The sequence below is a fragment of the Salvelinus namaycush genome, chromosome 22 (assembly GCF_016432855.1).
Source record: "Salvelinus namaycush isolate Seneca chromosome 22, SaNama_1.0, whole genome shotgun sequence".
In the NCBI taxonomy this organism is placed as follows: Eukaryota; Metazoa; Chordata; class Actinopteri; order Salmoniformes; family Salmonidae; genus Salvelinus; species Salvelinus namaycush.
In genome coordinates this window covers 24,131,758-24,152,476 of record NC_052328.1, presented here as the reverse complement: position 1 = coordinate 24,152,476, position 20,719 = coordinate 24,131,758, and the positions used below count along the sequence as shown (strand labels likewise).

The 20,719-nt window shown below is 44.7% G+C and overlaps 1 protein-coding gene across 1 annotated transcript in view; it reads right to left on the bottom strand.

Annotated features, from left to right (window-relative positions):
• LOC120017944 (ryanodine receptor 2-like) overlaps positions 1–20,719 on the bottom strand; it is an 80,150-nt gene that overhangs the window by 45,046 nt on the left and 14,385 nt on the right. The window contains exons 18-49 of the mRNA XM_038960903.1: positions 19,947–20,188; positions 19,499–19,691; positions 19,096–19,300; positions 18,832–18,936; positions 18,564–18,667; positions 18,395–18,478; positions 18,150–18,309; positions 17,219–17,366; positions 16,811–17,019; positions 16,462–16,636; positions 16,156–16,364; positions 13,434–13,756; positions 13,175–13,289; positions 11,800–11,960; positions 11,470–11,629; positions 11,159–11,245; positions 10,715–10,941; positions 10,054–10,493; positions 9,602–10,011; positions 9,255–9,455; positions 7,238–7,343; positions 3,946–4,089; positions 3,534–3,810; positions 3,179–3,293; positions 2,954–3,086; positions 2,682–2,785; positions 2,399–2,534; positions 2,105–2,285; positions 1,691–1,799; positions 1,211–1,331; positions 751–920; positions 22–242 (exon numbers count right to left, since the gene is read on the bottom strand). Of these exons, the coding sequence (XP_038816831.1) occupies positions 22–242; positions 751–920; positions 1,211–1,331; positions 1,691–1,799; positions 2,105–2,285; positions 2,399–2,534; positions 2,682–2,785; positions 2,954–3,086; positions 3,179–3,293; positions 3,534–3,810; positions 3,946–4,089; positions 7,238–7,343; positions 9,255–9,455; positions 9,602–10,011; positions 10,054–10,493; positions 10,715–10,941; positions 11,159–11,245; positions 11,470–11,629; positions 11,800–11,960; positions 13,175–13,289; positions 13,434–13,756; positions 16,156–16,364; positions 16,462–16,636; positions 16,811–17,019; positions 17,219–17,366; positions 18,150–18,309; positions 18,395–18,478; positions 18,564–18,667; positions 18,832–18,936; positions 19,096–19,300; positions 19,499–19,691; positions 19,947–20,188 (5,775 nt within the window). The remainder of the gene's footprint in view (positions 1–21; positions 243–750; positions 921–1,210; positions 1,332–1,690; positions 1,800–2,104; positions 2,286–2,398; positions 2,535–2,681; positions 2,786–2,953; positions 3,087–3,178; positions 3,294–3,533; positions 3,811–3,945; positions 4,090–7,237; positions 7,344–9,254; positions 9,456–9,601; positions 10,012–10,053; positions 10,494–10,714; positions 10,942–11,158; positions 11,246–11,469; positions 11,630–11,799; positions 11,961–13,174; positions 13,290–13,433; positions 13,757–16,155; positions 16,365–16,461; positions 16,637–16,810; positions 17,020–17,218; positions 17,367–18,149; positions 18,310–18,394; positions 18,479–18,563; positions 18,668–18,831; positions 18,937–19,095; positions 19,301–19,498; positions 19,692–19,946; positions 20,189–20,719) is intronic.

Below are 20,719 nucleotides of genomic sequence, written 5' to 3'. Positions count from 1 at the left end.
TTAGTTCCTCCATGTCCCCACCTGCATATGGCCAGCATGCAGTCCTCGATGGCGTCTCTCTGGGCCTTGGTGAGGCTGAGGGCCCTGGACAGGCGGTAGACGGCCTGGAGGAGAGCATCCACTAGCGGCCCCTGGCCCTCTGTCCCAGACAACAGGCTGGAGCACTTAGTGAGCAGGGGCAGCACAGCCGTACACAGGTACCTGTTCAGTGCCAGGGCCATGTCTGTGGCACTCAGATCAGTCTGCAGGGAGAGGAGCAGCCAGGTGAAATTTTGTTTACAGAAGTGTCAGGACCAAAAAGAGAGGGGCAGTTTTAGCCTAGGGGAGGCAAAAGAGACAGAGAGAAAAAAGGATTTGATCCATAAAAGTCTGACAGACTCAAAAATGGAGAGGGATAGGACATTGAAGACTAGTAAGAATGAGTGGAAGGGGGAGTGAATGGTGAGTGAGTGAGGAAAGATGCAGTGAGTAAGGTAACACTGCCCCACCGTGTTCTTTAGTAGACACTACAAAGCCTAGATCTCCAACACTAACCCTAACTCAAATCTCATGAATGTATTAATGGTGGTCATTTGCGTTACAGGGTAATCCTTGTGATGTGATAGTCTCACTCTGTGTCCCACAATGTGCAGTGGCTGAACACTCCAATGGGGTTATAGTGAATCACTCCAGTGGGCATTCCTGTAGGTCCCTCAAGTCCAGTGGATCATTCCAGTGGTGCTGTGTCAGTATGGTCAATGTCTCCCTCACTGTGTCCAAAGAGGCCACAGCCTGCAGGTCTGGCAGGAAGCCCACTTCCAACAGGTGGAGCAGGAAGTTCTGGTCCTCGATGCCGTACACACGGTCCAGGAACAGCACCATGGCTGCCTTGTGGTCCGGGCAGAACACAGTGGATGGGTCTGGTTCGACTATGGTGCCATCTGGATAAATGACAAGCACAGAAGGAGATTTGGACAATCATTTCACCACATTATATTTTGGCTAATTTTAAATGATGGTGGTTCTGTAATACATGCTTGGCGAGCCGTCTCAAAACTTGAGCCAACTTAACCCCAGGCTAATTGCTACCATATAACAGAGAAAGCACCAGTGGGAGGATGAGACTAGAACAAACGTATCTGTAAAAAAAAATGTAAACAGTACTGTACAAGCTGCAAAGATTGGGTTGACAACCACATAAGACTATAGTGACTTCTCACAGAGGACTGACCTTTTGCTAGAGAGGGGATTTGGAAGGGGATGCCGATGACTCCCTCCAGGTCCTGGATGGGGATGAGGGACCTCAGGATGGCCCGGATACGGATGGCCTCACCCTTCCCAGCATGGATCAGCTGGACAAACATAATCAAGTCAAAGTGATCAGCTTTATTGGTCTTTTATTCTTAAGCTTTGCCATTCATTCCAATGTCTTCAAAGACTTTAGAGAAACAGCCAACGTCAAATGATCTAGCTGTCAGGTAATGTGCAGCATATGACAGACACATGACACAAATGACACAGTTGCCAAAGGTACACATATGACACAGACACAAATAAAGCTTATTAACCCATAAGGTTTGGATTATTCTGCAGTGTCAATCACTGCATGGCCAATCAATGTAGCCCCAGGGGAGCTTTTTCTAGTCCTACATTAGAGCACTAGTATATTGGACTATTGACAGGGTCCCATCAGGAGGTGAAACAGACTAACGTGCATCTCCGGGGCACAGCGGCCCAGCAGGTCGATGAGGGCGGAGTAGAAGGTCATGATGGAGTGGCCCATGTGGATTATGTCATCCTCCTCATCCTGCAGCACGTTCCTATGTGGGCGGGAAGAGAGAAGCGTTTACATGACTCAGGTGCTGTGCAACATAATGATTTTACTCATGTTTAAAGGTCAGTTGACATAACTAGATGCCTTATTGAATCAAGCTGAAGAGGGGACGGTCATAGAATTACAGTACACACAATATAGTGTATATATATATATATATATATATATAGTATTTGTCTTCTAATTGTGTGTGGGGAAGCCTATCTTCTGGCTGACCAGTAGGAAAAACCAAAAATCACTGGTTTACTAGGGCAAAAGACTTGTTCTTCCAGTGTTCCCTTTCTAACTCACAGTGTTCTGTTGGACTCGTAGGTCGTGGAGGGTCCAGTCAGGTCCTCTGAGATCCTGATGGCTTCCTCCATGGCTGCCAGGAGACCATCGCCACCCTCACCTCGCAGGGCGGGGCCAAAACACTCCGGACGGCGAATCAGCAGCCTCACTACCGAGTAGGCATTCTCCTCCACACTCTCCCCTGTCAGGAATCGAATGATTATTAGCCTAATTTCTACTCTGTAGTCTAGCTGTTATCAGTCATGAACTACATCTACAGTTAGAGTATCTGTATAGTCAGTTGTAACAGGTTACCGTTGCAAAAGACAGCAAAGCGTAGGAAGTCCAGGTAGCGTTCCCCCTCCACAGGGTTCCAACCAATGTCAGGGTAGCCTTTAGACACCAGCATGGGACAACTCTGTAGACCACAGCCTGCCAAGTACTGCACCACCTACAGAGAGACACAGAGGACAGAGAGAGAGAGAGAATAAAGTTAAAGGAGAGAGCTGAACAGACAAAAGAGGATAACATACTGTATGCAGTCAGGGACAGAAAAAAGATTGAGGGAGATAAAGAAGGAGGGACAGATCTTTCTCACTTTTTCCAGGTCTGGTTCCCTCAGGGCCAGAGCCAGCTCGTTGTTGTCCATCACAGAGGCAGCGGCCACGTCCAGAGGGGTTGCTCCACGCATGGACGGAGATGCTAAGGAGAGTACTAAACATATTTAAATCCTCACTGGGATAATTAAAAAGAATAATAAGTATAAGGCTTACAGTGTTGCTGATTTGCTGTTGCTGACACTGGGAAACATACAGAGAGAATGGCATTTCAAGTTACTGTTGATAGTAATCATAGTCTTCCACAGCTCACCTAGGCCAACACTGCTATTATCCAACAGGTAGCTGAGGTGCTCGAACATGGATCCCTGATTGTGCCTACTGATGCGACAGAAGTAACAAAGGAAGCGACAGCAATGGGCCACCATCTTAGGAAAGGTGATCTCCTAAAGAAGCAGAGAGAACAACTCACACTTAATTCACTTTTCTCACAATGGACACGTTCATTCTTTTTCGATACATATCACATCAGTCTCACCTTGGACTCTCCCTCCCCCAGGACGTTCACCATCACCTCCATGACGGTCTCATGCATTCCCAGAGCTCTCATCAGGTTGGGGTGCTGGTAGAACACCTTATTGTTCATTATGTCTCTGCACAGGAAATAAACAATGGAGGGGTTCAGCGCCAGGGCTGAAGATTGGTGAACAGATATTATGAATGTGTTTTTGGGCTCAATGTTGCGATCACATTTTTAGAAGTAAATTCAATTACATTTGAACATTTCCACAGAACAGAGCTTGTATTATGAATCAAGACATGGGTTAGCTTGGCATTTATGTAGAGGCAAGAGTAGAGCTAGCAGAGAACTAGCAGTAGTTCTCCATTCGTACCCCAGTCCCCGGATCATGAGTCTCTCCTCCTCCTTGCCCATGCGGACGCTGAGCAGAGAACGAATCTGCACCAGAGAGGCCAGCAAGGCCATGGTGTCCTCCACTGACACCTGGCTGATGGTGTAGGCCTTGTGGAGGGGAGTGCCCATCTGGCCCCCCAAGCCCTCGTACTGCCGGTGCAACAGAGAGAACATAGCCCTGACCAGAGCTGGGTTCTCTATCACACACTCCTGGGCCCAGCGCACCACTGTGTCAGAGATGAGCTGCTGAAGAGTCACTATGGGGGAGACACAAAGACCACTGTTAGTAGCCTACTTCTAGCTTGACAATATAAAAAATCATCCTTAATGTTGTGTCGTAAGATCCACCCCCCCCCCCCCCCCCCCATCCCCCGTTGTGGAGCTTGGCTTACTGGTATTCTGTGCTCTGTCTTCCTCTTCAGGATCTGCAGATCTCCTCTTCAAGCTGATTACTCTCCCAACCAAGCTGAAGAGACGATCTTTGATGGAGCGATTGGAATCCTCCACAACCTCTGTGTCATGGTCAACTTCAATTCCTGCACATAGAGTGGCAAGAAACAATATGTGAACCCTTTGGAATTACCTGGATTTCTGCATAGATTTGTCATAAAATGTTATCTTCATCTAAGTCACAACAATAGACAAACACACTCTGCTTAAACTAATAACACACAAAGAATTATTCGTTGTGATAAAAAGTTTGATAAATAAAAACATATACCAATTTAATTTAAGGACCAAAAAACTGACAGCTGTGCCATACCATATAAATTGCAAAATAGTTGGGAAGAGATTTTCGATGTACCCATTCCATGGCACATGGTTTATGAATTGATACGCAAAACAACGCCGGATTCAAAACTTCAAATTTTTACATTGAAATTATTATTACTAAATTCTTGTAACCAATAGAATGTTATATATATGGGGGATACAATCTTCCCAGCTCTGCAGATTTTGCTGTGAGGAGGCAGAGTCATTAGATAATTTATTTTTATATTGTCCATATGTAGCTCGTTTTTGGTCACAGGTCCAGGAATGGCTGAAGAATTGCAACATTTGCCTAGAACTAACGCTGCAGATAGCAATACTGGGTGATTTGAAAAGTCATAGTCAATCACTCAATTATATAATAATTATTTTAGCAAAAATGTTTATTTTTAATTTACAATCTGTAGAAGCTGTGAGAATAGAAAGGTTCAGTAGTTTTGTCAAGCATCACAGCACAGTTGAAAAATACATGTCAAATAGAAATCCAAAATGGATGGTGTTGAGATAGATGGGAGGGGTTGAATGGAGCTGAAGGGTGGGACTAATAACAAGATAACCAATGTAAAACATACAGGGTCTGTAAAATGTATATAGGTTCAGAAATTTTGTGAAATAGCACAGTTACAAATAGAACTGGATGGATATCAGAAATAGAGGAAGGACTAAAAACAAACAAAATATAACTATTGTAAAATAGATTGTGTCTGTAAAATGTGTATAAGATGTATATACTGAAGGTAGAAGCCTAAGTCTTATTGTTTATTAGTTTACTCCAATTGGGGGAAGGGTGGTAGGGTTTGCGGGGAATAATAAAGGTATATTCAAAAAAAAAGTATGTATGTCTACACGTGGTCCTGTGTGGCTCAGTTGGTAGAGCATGGCGCTTGCAACGCCAGGGTTGTGGGTTCAATTCCCACGGGGGGACCAGGGTTCAATTCCCACGGGGGGACCAGGATGAATATGTATGAACTTTCCAATTTGTAAGTCGCTCTGGATAAGAGCGTCTGCTAAATGATGTAATATATATATATATGGGGGATTGGAAATTATGCAGATAATTACATTGATGGAAGCAACAATCTTTCTGCAATATTAAGCTGATCCACCCCCAAAAAGAAAATTAAAAGAAATAACAATTAGACGTTTTCATGTCTTTATTGAACACACTGTGTAAACATTCACAGTGCAGGGTGGGAAAAGTATGTGAACCTTTGGATTTAATAACTGGTTGACCCTCCTTTTTGCAGCAATAACGTGAACCAAACATTTTTTGTAGTTGTGGATCAAACCTGCACAACGGTCAGGAGGAATTTTGGGCCATTCCTCTGTATTAGTTAAGTTATTTAACCGCTCTTTTGAGGTCATGCTACATCATCTCAATCGGGTTGAGATCAGGACTCTGACTGGGCCACTCCAGAAGGCGTATTTTCTTCTGTTGAAGCCTACTGTTGTTCATTTACTTCTGTGTTTTTTGTCATTGTCCTGTTGCATCACCCAACTTCTGTTGAGCTTCAATTGCCAGACAGATAGCCTTACATTATCCTGCAAAATGTCTTGATAAACTTGGGAATACATTTTTCCATCGATGATAGCAAGCTGTCCAGGCCCTGCGGCAGCAAAGCAGCCCCAAACCATGATGCTCCCGCCACCATACTTTACAGTTGGGATGAGGTTTTGATGTTGGTGTGCTGTGCCTTTTTTTCTACTCACATAGTGTTGTGTGTTCCTTCCAAACAACTCAACTGTAGTTTCGTCTGTCCACAGAATATTTTTCCAGTAGCGCTGTGGAACATCCAGGTGCTCTTTTGCGAACCTCAATGTTTTTTTTGGACAGCAGTGGCTTCTTCCGTGGTGTCCTCCCATGATCATCATTCTTGTTTAGTGCTTTACGTATCGTATACTCGTCAACAGAGGTGCTAGCATGTCCCAGAGATTTCTGTAAGTCTTTAGCTGACATTCTAGGATTCTTCTTAACTTCATTTAGCATTCTGCACTGTGCTCTTGCAGTCGTCTTTGCAGGACGGTCACTCCTAGGGAGAGTAGCAACAGTGCTGAACTTTCTCCATTTATAGATAATTTGTCTTACCGTGGACTGATGAACATCAAGCTTTTAGAGATACTTTTGTAACCATTTCCATCATTATGCAAGTCAACAATTCTTAATCCTAGGTCTTTTGATATCTCTTTTCTTAAAGGCATGGTTCACAACAGGCAATGCTTCTTCTGAATAAGAAAAATGAATAACAAACAAAAATGTTGTGAGTGTTTTTTATAGGGCAGGGCAGCTCTAACCAACATCTCCAATCTCGTCTCATTGATTGGACTCCAGGTTAGCTGACTCCTGACTCCAATTAGCTTTTGGAGAAGTCATTAGCCTAGGGGTTCACATAATTTTTCCAACCTACACTGTGAAAGTTTAAATTATGTATTCAATATAGACAAGAAAAATCCAAGAATTTGTGTGTTAATAATTTATTCACACTGCCTTTGTCTATTGTTGTGACTTAGATGAAGATCAGATCAAATTTTATGACCAATTTATGCAGAAATCCAGGTAATTCCAAAGGGTTCACATGCTTTTTCTTGCCACTGTAGTAAGCCAACCAACAGATCATTGTATAAGGCATTGGAGAAATACATGTAAAAAAACAAAAACCCAGGACGTACCATTCCAGGTACCATCCCATGCCCTTTCAAAGTCTCTAGAAAGCATAGTAGGATAAGTTAGTAACTGTATGCTCTCTTACACAAGCTTACGCTGTTGTATGACACCCCACTTGTTCAGGTTATTCTCTATGACCTACCACAGTGAGTCATGAGGACAGGAGTACAGTAGTCTAGATTGATCTGGTTACCAACCACAATGAGTCATGAGGACAGAAGCACAGTAGTCTAGATTGATCTGGTACCTACCACAGTGAGTCATGAGGTCCTGGTGGAAGTCCAGCAGCTGCTCTCTGATGTCCTCTGGACACGGACAGTCCCCCTGCTCCTCTCTGAAGCCCAGTAACATGTTGATCTGCGTGGATGGGAGTAGAGGAGATACAGTAATGCTCCAGTAGATAAAGATCTTATTATATAATTTTACACTTTATGGACATAGATACAACTATGAACTACAAATGCCCCCCTGCATGAGAGCACCAGCTCTTCTGGACGACTGTGTGATCACGCGCTCCGTAGCCGACGTGAGCAAGACCTTTAAACAGGTCAACATTCACAAGGCCGCAGGGCCAGACGGATTACCAGGACTGGCAAGTGTCTTCACTGACATTTTCAATCTCTCCCTGACCGAGTATGTAATATCTACATGTTTCAAGCAGACCACCATAGTCCCTGTGCCCAAGAATGCGAAGGTAAACGGCCTAAATGATTACTGCCCTGTGGCACTCACGTCAGTAGCCATGAAGTGCTTTGAAAAGGTTGGTCATGGTTCACATCAACACCATCATCCCGGAAACCCTAGACCCACTCCAATTCACATACCGCTCTAACAGATCTGCAGATAACGCAATCTCAATCGCACTCCACACTGCCCTTTCCTACCTGGACAAAAGGAACACCTACTGTATGTGAGAATGCTCTTCATTGACTACAGCTCAGTGTTCAACACCATAGTGCCCACAAAGTTCATCAATAAGCTAAGGACCCTGGGACTAAACACCTCCCTCTGCAAATGGTTCCTGGACTTCCAGAAGGGCCGCCCCCAGGTGGTGAGGGTAGGCAACAACACACCTGCCATGCCGATCCTCAACACTGGAGCCACTCAGGGGTGCGTGCTCAGTCCCCTCCTGTACTCCCTGTTCACCCACGACTGCGTGGCCAAGCACGACTCCAACACCATCATTAAGTTTGCTGACGACACAACAGTGGTAGGCCTGATCACCAACAACGATAAGACAGCCTATAGGGAGGAGGTCAGAGACCTGTCAGTGTGGTGCCAGATAAACAACCTCTCCCTCAATGTGAGCAAGACAAAGGAGCTGATCGTGGATTATAGGAAAAGGAGGGCTAAACAGGCCCCCATTAACATCGAGGGGCCTGTAGTGGACCGGGTCGAGAGTTTCAAGTTGCTTGGTGTCCACATCACCAACAAACTATCATGGTCCAAACACACCAAGACAGTCGCGAAGAGGGCACAACAACACCTTTTCCATGGGTCCTCAGATCCTCAAAAGGTTCTACAACTACACCATCGAGAGCATCCTGACCGGTTGCATCACTGCCTGGTATGGCAACTGCTCGGCATCCGACCGTAACGCGCTACAGAGGGTAGTGCGTATGGCCCAGTACATCACTGGGGCCAAGCTTCCTGCCATCCAGGACCTCTATACTAGGCGGTGTCAGAAGAAGTCCCAAAACATTTGTCAAAGACTCCAGACTCCAGTCACCCAGTCAGACTGTTCTCTCTGCTACCGCACAGCAAGTGCGGCAAGTCTAGGTCCAAAAGGCTACTTAACAGCTTCTACCCCCAAGCTATAAGACTGCTGAACAATTAATCAAATGGCCACCCCAACTATTTACATTAGCACCCCCCCCTTGTTTTTACACTGCTGCTCCTCACTGTTTATTATCTATGCATAGTCACTTTACCCCTACCTACATGTACAAATTACCTCAACTAACCTGTACCTCCACACATTGACTCGGTACCGGTACCCCCTGTATATGTAATTTTATTGTGTTACTTTTTATTTTATTTAGTAAATATTTTCTTAACTCTATTTCTTGAACTGAATTGTTGGTTAAGGGCTTGTAAGTAAGCATTTCACGGTATTCAGCGCATGTGACAAATAAAATGTGATTTGATTTGAACAAAAAGTCTCTCTCTGTGTCTATTTTATATTCAAGTTATTTAATCCCTCCAATAATCCTAGCCACTTAGACCAGATGTGTACATTTCCCTTAGCAGTCTCCTCTCTGACCCGACCTGTTCTTGTGGCGGGGAGCGGAACTCCTTGGTCTTGCGGGCGGTGAGGGCAGCAGACATGTGGAGAGCCTGTATCACCTCGTTGTAGCGGAAGCGCTGGTTCTCCTGCAGGTACCCCACAAAAGTGTCTGAGAAGGCCACCACCGCCTCCACCCTGTGACGCACCTGACAGTCACACAGGTATTGGAACAGGTGGCAGATCTGGACAGAGAGGGACAGGAACATCCAGGTTAGGGGGGTGAGCTCATGTCAAGTCAGTCAATTTTTCTATTGACAAAGAAGACAGATCATGTACCACAAAGGAAAACATCATATCCAAAATCAAGGTATTTCTTCCTAAAGTGTACCTCAAGTTTGACAGCTTCTGGTAGCTTCATCTGAAGCAGTCCTTTTGTTGGAAGCTTTGGAATTTTCCTCCTTTTATCCCCCTCCCTCTCCATCACACTTTCCCTATCACTATCTGGCACATTTTCATCCTCCTGCTCTTCCTCTTCCTCCTCCTGCTCCTCTTCTTGGGAACAATCTGCAGGTCGGGAGAAGACCCCAGGCTCGATCAGTGTCAGCACTTTCCCTAGATCCTCGTCCCCAAACAACCCCATCACCAGCAGGGTGTGGAACAGCCGAATTAGGGGCACCAGCAGCAGCTCAATGCTGCCCCCTTCAGGATCCCTCACACCCTGCCCCACAGCCCACACAGCCTCAGTCAGCATATTCCCTGTCAGGTCCTTCAGAAGTTCCAGTGGGATCTCTGGGCTGTCTATATGGATGCCTTCCCCAGTCGGAACCACGCCATCACCACAAGTATCCCCATTGACTCCCATGCCATCTCCTCTGATGAAGCAGGGGGAGGTGAAGTGCATCCGGGGTCTGAGGGAGGTGCTGAGGCCCATTCTGGGAACCCACTGGGGGCTTCGACTAGCCCTGGGGCTGGGGTAGAGGGTGATGGCCCTGGTCTGCTCCGTCATGGGGACGATGTACTCGTGGTTCATAGCGAGGCGGGCCGTGGCGTGGGTGCTGAGGTGCACCTGGCCCAGGAGGTGGTAGAAGGCGGAGCGGAGTGGCCCGGGGAGGCGGGGGCTCTGGATGGCATAGAGGAGCTGTGATTGGTCCAGGTGGCTGCAGAGGGCGTGGCCCACACGAGTATTGCCCAGAGCACAGAGGGCAGAGTAGAGGAGCAGGGTGTGGTGATGGAAAGACAGAAGGTCACCTAACTCAGAGAGTTCCAGGATGTCCACACACCTACAGGGGGAGAGATAAATAGTATAACCTAAATGCAATGTAAAAAAAGCTCAGGTTTACCCATTAAATTGTTGGGAGCATATTTAGAGTGTGCAACTTTATTTCTTTTTAAGTGCAATGTTACAATGTGTCTTTGCTTTGACAGAAAATTCATTCCTGACTCAATACGTTCCTCCTGGAAAGCTCTGAGGCATTAGTAAATATGACCTTTGACCTCTGACCTGTTCTCCTCTGGGATGAGCAGGGTCATGACCTGCAGGGGCTCTAAGCACTGGACCCTCCAGCCGAGGCGGTCTTCAGGGTGGGCAGCCTGCACCCTCAGGGTGTGGTCTGGTACACGGGTCCAAAGGATGGGCGACAGCACCTGCACCTGCAGCCTGGGGGGACACTGGGGCATAGCATTCCTCCTCTGGCTCCTGAACAGACCCGCTGACAGGGGCAGCATGTTCTGAACAGAGAATAACACAAGGCTTTTCATTCATGACAATGTTAAGTAGCCCTGTGGATGCGGTAGCAGGGCCATTATGGTAATATATACATGTATATATTTTTAAACAGTATGGACATGCATTGGGGATTGTATAGTATTGTAAACAACACATTTGAAATTGGACAAACTGAGAGAGTCATCACAGTGTGACCAATGAATAAAACATTTAGGTTACCTTTACGCGCCCTAGCTCAAACTGGAACACATTGGAGCTGTTGGCCTTGGCAAAGACTGCAGGAAACAGCCTAGTGCTGGGCTCCACCTGGTTGATAGCAGTTTGGTCAGTTAATAAGAATAGCTCAGAGACACATTCTATCATATCCCAACTGGTAGGAACTTCTCTTTATAAATCAACCTATTGAGAAAAACACAAATTCACATGAAATACTAATGACTAATATGTATTTGCTTTCGGAGCCTTCTTCTCTTTGTCACAGCAACATTGTCTTTGCAACATTGTTAGTTGCCTTTAACAGTTGACTTTACCTGAAAGAAGGTCCCCAGCTCCATGCCGTTGGAGCTGAATGTTAACAGTCCAGTGGTGGTGTCTATCAGACAGCCTATGGCCAGGCCTGCACTCCTCCTGCTCTGCCCCAGGCCCGTGCTCTCTCCGGCGCACACCATGTAGCAGTTACTACGTTTCACACTGACATACAGAAATACAAGGTGGGAATGTCAAAATCGAACTTTAGTCTGAAAGCATTATTGTAATAATAATACAGTGATTGTAAAACACTTTTTAAACATTATGATCAAAACATGTCTAGAGAAAATGTAGACACAAAATGATGTTGCTTTGTCCCTTATTGAACCGACCTCTCATGGACCTTGCCCATGTCATTTCCGAGGGTGACGGTCACTGTGCGGATCTTTTCCAGGTCAAAGGTCAGCTGGTGCTGGTGGAAGTCAGAGGTGACCCAGCCCACCCAGACAGTGGATGGGTCCTGACCAGGTAACACCCTCACTGAGTAATAGTACTGTGGAAGATTACAGGGAGTTACTGATTTTCCTTTAACAAATGCCCTCGATTGACTTTGCTATCTTTACCCCTTCCATACACAGACAAAAATCTAACTATTTTACCATGCCTGCTTCTTTTTACCATTTGTACATCAGAAAGCGGTAGGGGGTAAAAAACATGGAAAAATAATACCCACCTAAAGACCTAGTCATGATTCCTTCATTTTCACAGACACGGTTACCAAAATACAGCTATTGGGGTTGTGTGAATGGTTCTCTGCTTTCTGCAGGTAAATTCATTAACACTTTCATTGTTTAACACCTCCCTAATTTCAAATGCAAACAGACTCCATGGTTTAACAACACCCCCCACCCCTCCCAATTTGCCAATTACCCACTGATATGTATAAAAGTCACTCAGTCACTGATTTCCTCACGCCAGGATTACTGTAACTCTTTGTATACCTGTCTCAGTCAAAACTCACTCCAACGTCTGCAATTAGTTCAAAACGCTGCTGCTCGGCTTTTAACAGGCACCAGGTAATTTAACCATATCACACCTATTTTAGCTGCTCTATACTACCAGTCACTTTTAGAATATATTTTAAAATGTTATTAATCACGTTTAAGGCTAGGCTTGGTTTAGCTCCATCCTAAATCTCAGATCTGTTATCTCCCTACGAGCCAGGACACTGTTAACCATGACATGATGCATTCTCTCATGTCAACCATATAGCCCACCACTTCACCACTATGCCAGGGCCAACCCAGGGGCTCACCAACCTGGTGACACCTCTAGGCCTGTGTGAAAACTAAAGGAGACCTGTCATTTTCCATTAGGGCCCCTAGACTTTGAAATGGTCTGCCAGAGGAGATCAGGCTTGCAGATTCAGTGCCTCTTTTAATCTCCCTGCTGAAGACACTTTTATGAAGATGCTGGATTTCAATGTATGATTTTAATTACATATCTTTTTTTTCTCCTTTTGTTTTTGTTTCTTTGTTAGTATTTTTTATTTTATTGTATTATTTTATGATGTGAATCACTTTGTTACCTGTATTGAAAAGCGCTACACAAATAAAGTTATTATTATTAAAGGGGTATACCTGCAAGAAAGTGGTTCATAAGGGGCTGTTTGAAAGGGAATCATATAAACATTGCCTTATATTTTTGTACAGGTAATATACCACATATTCTGTCTGAAATGGGTAAAAAATTGTTGAAGAGTATTACCGTAGTGGACTGGGCCAGATGGTCATAGTCATCTTTGTCAGCATGAACCTCCTGCAGTAGACGGGCAGATGAGTGGCTTTTGTTCAACTCTGGTTTGGGTTTCTTCAACATGAACCTAGGAGCACACATACACAGATTTACTTTTATTTAAAAATGCATATCAACACCATGAAATGCGAGCATTTTTCCCTCTGAAAATGTTCCCAAACCATTATACAGTATATGTATTGTTTGTCATAGCCTGGTCTCTTCTCCATACCGTTGTTTGAGTTTGGATGTTTTATCATGGCTGTAGTCCTTGTGGTTAAGCTCATCCCTGGAGCCAGTGTAAACATGAGCTGATTTCAGCAGCATCTCAAAGTCAGAGTCCACCTCAAACTCCTGCAGGTCTTTCCTGGCTGTGGAGACACTGCTGCTGATAGGTAGAGTAGCCCCTACTGGTCTGGAGAAGGCCTCAGCACACTCTATAGGCATACTGAGTCTGTAGAACCCCATGTCACTGCCACAACTCTGGGGCCCCAATGACCTCTGTGTTACCTTTAGGCACGGTGGGCTCTCAGTGGACCCAGGGATTCTTGTCACCTTGTAAAACAAGACAACTTATAGAATTATACTCACATTTCTACAATAAGACCTATGCTACTAAATATAATGGTAAGATTAAACTCCCTTGTACATGCTTGTAGTCGAGAGATTGACCCATACATTACTGAGGGGTATACTACAAAGCAAGATCAATGACTTGAATAAATATTCTGAAATAACTTTACATTTTTTAGAAAGATAAGCTTGAAATGGGCATGGTCTAATTGACTGAAAAACCAAACACATACAGTATTTAAGTTTAACTTTAGTAAGTAGGTATCAAATCTAGGGCTGTCCCCAACCCCCAAAAATCTTGGTTGACCTAGAGTAATTTGTTCTTTCAACCAATCGATTGGTCAAAATGTTTAAACGTGTATTTTTCCCTATATAGACAAACCCTATGTGTTTTAATAAAATCAACTATATGTAGGCTACTGAGAAAGTCTGATGCTTTAAGCACACTGTGATTAAATAATTAAGACACACAAATGAATCGAGGGAGCCAGAGATCAAGATAGCCTAACCAGAAGAAAAAAAACCTGTTCCTCCCACTGCTGCTGGCTTTTGCAGATTCTGCTGTTACGCTCCTGCTGTTACGCTCCTAATAAGCTACACCAGGGAACGGCAACCTTTTCCATTTGGAGTGCCAATTTATCTTACCATTTCTACCGATCTGCGTACCAGTTATGACTTTTATATTAACATTTTTGTGGAACAGTTTCATTTCATTTATAATAGTCTTCATATTTCAACATCATTATCATGTGGTTAATCAAAATTCTAAAAGTAACTTCTATTGCCATCTATGTAAAAATAGCCTACATAAAGCCAACAAAAAAAAACATTGCAGCCTGCAGGTTGAAAATATCCTGATAAAAATAAACATGCTATGAATCACATTGGCTACGCATGGACTGTCTGCACGGAACTTGAAACATTGTATCAACTATTAACTTTGGTCAGGCCTGAAGCTCCTGCTAGCAAACTTGCAACATTGTATAAAATATTCTGTGCCCTCAGAGTTTCTCTTCCAGTGAGCTCCAGACAGACACAGCTGTAGGCCATTTGCGCAAGGTTTAAAACCTCTCTGGGATAGGGGGCGGTATTTTCACGTCCGGATGAAAAGCGTGCCCAAAGTAAACTGCCTGCTACTCAGGCCCAGAAGCTAGGATATGCATATCATTAGTAGATTTGGATAGGAAACACTCTGAAGTTCCTAAAACTATTTGAATAATGTCTGTGAGTATAACATAACTGATTTGGCAGGGGAAACCCAGAGCACAATCCATCCAGGGGAAAAACATTTTTTACGTCAATCTGTTTTCCATTGTTTTCCTATGTCAAGCCCGTTTTAATAGAAATATGCTTGCAGTTCCTATGGCTTCCAACAGATGTCAACAGTCTTTAGAAATTGGTTGATGTTTTTCCTTTGAGTAGTGAAGAAGTAGCCCTTTCCTTTCTGGGTGTATAGCCAAGTGTACTCTTTTGTTTGGGGCGCGTGACCTGAAGCTCGCTCCACTTTCATTTTATCCTCTATTGAACACAGTTTATCCCGTCTTAAATTTTTTTTTAAATACTTTTAAAATACTTAAAGTTGGATTAGGAAAGTTGTTTGAAATGTTTGGACAAAGTTTACAGGTAACTTATTAGATATTTTGTAGTCATGCTGGGCGAGTTGGAACCAGTGTTTTTCTGAATCAAATGCGCCAAATAAATTGACCTTTTGGGGATATAACGACGGAATTAATCGAACAAAAGGACCATTTGTGATGTTTATGGGACATATTGGAGTGCCAACAGAAGAAGCTCTTCAAAGGTAAGGCATGAATTATATCGTTATTTCTGAGTTTTGTGTCGCGCCTGGCGAGTTGAAATATGATTGTCATGTGTTTGTTTGATGGGGTGCTGTCCTCAGATAATCGCATGGTTTGCTTTCGCCGTAAAGCCTTTTTGAAATCTGACACAGTGGCTAGATCAACAAGAAGTTTAGCTTTAATTTGGTGTATTGCACTTGTGAATGTATGAATTAAATATTTCAAATAATTTTTTTTGAATTTCGCGCTCTGCCATTTCACCGGATGTTGTGAAATCGATCCCGCTAACGGGATTTGATCCATAAGAAGTTTTAAAGTCCACTGAGACAGGCGTGAATAAGACAGGTGTCTCATGTGCCATAAAAAACTGATATTTTAGACTGCTCAACAACAAAAAAACCTGGGTCGACCAACAGCCTATCGACCAAACAATCGACCAGTCGACTAAATGGGGTCAGCCCTAATCAAATCAATAGTTATTTCTGGTTGTTTACCAAAGTTAGCTGGCTGACTCATTGATCCTGCTTTGTAGTGTACCCCCTGGTTCAGGTCATGTTGGCTTGTGGATGTGTGGTGACTAACCTGTATGCTATCATGGTCTGTCTGTACAGGGATGAACTGTGGTTGTCTCCAGCTCATCCACAGAGCTGGGTCTCTGGCCATGTTTACAGCAAATGGCTTATAACCTTCCTGTAGGCCACACTCTGTGAAGTAACACAGTGAGGCCACGTCACGACCCAGATTCAGCCTGGCCTTCTGGTTCACCCCGAGACTACACACAGGGAGGAAGCCTAGCAATGACAGGAACAGGGGAAGGAGGGAAAACCATCAGGTTAACACATCAAGTTGGTGTTTATGAGGTAGAAGAGATTGACCAAATTAACAAACCCTGGTTGATGTCAAAGTCCTTGGCAGCCAGCTCTGATCCGCGGTCGTTCAAAAGCACCTCTCCATTGAGAGTGACCATCATGGTGCATTCACCCATGTCAACCATGCAGCCCACCACATCACCACTCTGCCAGGGCCGACCCAGGGGCTCACCTCCCTGGTGACACCACTGGGCCTGTGTGTGAGAGACAGAAGTGAGCAATTGCAAGAAAACTTACCAATGGCTACACGCTTAGCTGTGTGTAATGTCCAATCCATGACTCGCTTCTAACGGTGGGAGCTTATCTATGTATCCTAAATAATATTATTGATGACAGCATGTCACCAGTAGTCATTTCAGTCTTCTCACCTTGGAGCCGTCAAACACAAAAGCCTGCATGTCTGATCCTAGTTCCCCATTCGGTGTGCAGTGGGGACGAGCCCAGCCTACCCTCATGTCCCCTTCCGTCACCGCCTCAAACTCAAAGTACCACTTCCCCCTGGTCACAGCATACAACTTGTCTGCCCTGAAGACCCTGAACTTCTCAGCCGCTGTGTGACATGGGTCTGGCATCACAGCTGAAATCCAAAGGAGTAACAGCACAGAAATACTAGCATATAACAAGAGACAATAGTTTAAGCAGTAAAACACGGGATAGCATGACAAATTTTCCACCACACAGCACATTAAAATAACCTTTGAATAATTATTAGAGGTGCACAAGATTATAATAATGATTAAAATGATTGCTAAAGTGGAACGTGAAATCATCCATACCTCTGTCCTGGTCCAGGGGCTCCAGACTGTAGCCGTAGCCCAGCAGGGTGCACACAGCCTCCCTCACACCGTCTCTGCCAGATTGTCTGCTCCTCTCATCCAGCAGGCTGTAGGGCACCAGGTGGGGGCTCCGCTTGGCCTTCACATCCTAGAAAAAACAGAGAGAATGAATTAGCACTCATTACCGCTATATTACTATCACATACACTGAGTGTACAAAACATTAGACTGACCAGGTGAATCCAGGAGAAAGCTATGATCCCTTATTGATGTCACTTGTTAAATCCACTTCAATCAGTGTAGATGAAGGGGAGGAGACAGGTTAAAGAATGATTTTCAAACCTTGAGACAATTGAGACATGGATTGTGTATGTGTGCCATTCAGAGGGTGAATGGGAAAAACAAAATATTTAAGTGCCTTTGAATGGGGTATGGTAGTAGGTGCCAGGCGCACCGGTTTGAGTGTGTCAAGAACTGCAACGCTGCTGGGTTTTTTAAATAACAGTTTCTTGTGTGTATCAACAACAGTCCACCACCCAAAGGACATCCAGCCAACTTGACACAATTGTGGGAAGCATTGGAGTCAACATGGGCCAGCATCCCCGTGGATTGCTTTCGACACCTTATAGAATCCATGCCCAGACAAATTGAGGCTGTACTAAGGGCAAAAGGTGGTGCAACTCAATATTAGGAAGGTGTTCTTAATGTTTTGTACACTCACTGTACAGACCAAACTAGTCTGCTACTTCAAATCCTTCATCAAGACATATCAGGAAGGTCATCTCATCCACAACTACAAACCAGGCTTACCACTATCAAAAGACCAGCTAACATTTTTATGGACTTCTATTTCAAGGCTCTTGGTAAAGCAGATATTTAATTAATCCCGCTGCTGTAGTTTGGCTAGGTCTACCCTTGTATCAAAGCCTACCTGGTGTGAGCTGTAGGTCCAGCCCTGCCTGATCCGGTCCCTGGCCCACACGTTGTGATCGTTCTCAGCCAGCAGCTCCACCACCGCCTCCTGGGCAGGACTCAGGATGATGTGGCTCAGTTCTACCGGGGCTGGTCTGTACCCACTAGGCATCTCATACCTAGACAGGAGAGGAAAGGTTAATTTAGTACAAAAAACAGGAGGAACACTCACTCATAAAGAGTCTCAAGAGTAGAGCTACATACTTGTTGGAGAGCCTCAGGTATCTCACTCCCTCATCAGCACGGCCATCTGCCAGTCCAATATGCAAACCAAGGGCAACGAGAGTCCTTCACAAAGAAGTAGAATAAAGACAAAATAAGTGTCTTGACAGGTCCTTTTGATGTGAATGTGTAAATGGCAGAGGAGGCTTACCGGAGAGTGTCCTGGGACATCTGAAGGCTGTGGTTCCGCTCCTGTTCTGGGAGCCTGGAGAACTCCACCAGACAGGGGTCCTGCTTCTTACTGTCATCTCTAACCTACATCACAATACACATCTGTCAAAATACATATACACTGTTGACATGAACAGCTGTGAGCAGCTTGCTATGGAAACCATACAATCAGTAGACCAAGAAACCCGGAATGTATGTAAGGGATTTGGATACAAGGCCATAACCCATTCAGTAGTTGCATCACTCACAGCTCCATGGGTCCATCCAAGGTCAATCTTGTCCATGACCCACAGCTCATGGGTGTTTTCTGCTAGTCTCTCACGAATATGCTCCAGTTGAACAGGCAACACCACCTAAGGAACCACATGGGTTGGGGTATATGATAAAAGATGGAAGAAAGATAGGTCTGTTTTCACTTAGCTAAAGTAGGTTGTATGCACCGACATGCTTTAAAGGCCATGGACAAATGTGCAAAGACAGTACAGAGGTCAAAGTACTACTGGATTTGGTACCTGGCTGATGTCTACTGGACTAGGGGTAAAGGTTGCTGGGGTGAGGGGTACAGTGGGGCCCAGAAGGTATTGCTCCTGGGTGAAGTCCTGACACGGCTCCACCCTCAGCTTCACCCTGGGGAGCAGAGCCTCGGAACACGGGGCGAAGCCTGGAGGGGGCAGGAAACGGAACTCTCCATGTCTCCCACCCAGCAGAAAACGCACCCTGTGGTCACACAGTCCAGACAGACAGATAGATTTGATCAGACAGAGCCACACATTTATTACTTGGACATTGAAACAGAATCAGATCACATTCATAGAGAAATGGGAAATTGTGTTTTCAGAAAAGCACTCCAGAAATATAGGTAGATGCATTGAAAGAACGGAAAGTATGCCAACAACACATAGGTAATACTCTCACTTGACACCAGCAGAGAAGCTGACCACTGGGAAGAGCAGTCCGTCAGTGTTGAAGTTTTCCAGCATGCCCTGGACCGGCTGCCCGTTGACCCGGAAGGAGATGCAGGGGGCAACGAGGTCAATGCAGCAGCTGACCACATCGTCCTCCCTCAGAAGGTGGTGATAGGGAGAGCTCACTCTCCGGCCAACACAGCCTGATGTACAGGACAGATAGAGTGCCAGACTTTACATTCATAGTTGGCAGACGTAGATTCTGTATGAAATGCTTTCCCCTGTAACCTGAGTATGTAATAAAACATAATAAACTAATCACAAAAAGTTCATGGCAGAAATGACAGATGCATTTGCTTCATGATTGTGAAGACTTTTTCAATGAAACTGCTCCTATCCAGCACATAATAACACCAGCGAACATTCATTAATCTTCCCTTCTCGTAGTGTTCCCTCACCTGACCAGAGGTACAGCCCGTCAAAGCCATAGGAGCTTAGGTCATCTCCTACCCCGTTGCCCCCCCAGGCCTCTCCACCCGTGAGATAGGGGTTGTAACCCTCAGTGTTGGCCCAGCCCACACGCAGGTGAGTGGGCTCAGCCGTGAGGAAGGGCTCCACCTGGTCTACAGTCATCTCATAGTACCACCTCCTGTACTGGGCCGAGTCATCACCCAGGGCCAGGAAGATGTTGGGCCTCATGCTTTGGTAAAGAGGAGAGGGGAGATTTTATTTATTTATTTATTTTTATTTCACCTTTATTTAACCAGGTAGGCTAGTTGAGAACAAGTTCTCATTTACAACTGCGACCTGGCCAAGATAAAGCATAGCAGTGTGAACAGACAACAACACAGAGTTACACATGGAGTAAACAATAAACAAGTCATTAACACAGTAGGGGGAAAAATGAGTGTATATACATTGTGTGCAAAATGCATGAGGAGGTAGGCAATAAATAGGCCATAGGAGCGAATAATTACAATTTAGCAGATTAACACTGGAGTGATAAATCATCAGATGATCATGTGCAAGTAGAGATACTGGTGTGCAAAAGAGCAGAAAAGTAAATAAATAAAAACAGTAAGGGGATGAGGTAGGTAAATTGGGTGGGCTGTTTACAGATGGACTATGTACAGCTGCAGCGATCGGTTAGCTGCTCAGATAGCAGATGTTTAAAGTTGGTGAGGGAAATAAAAGTCTCCAACTTCAGCGATTTTTGCAATTCGTTCCAGTC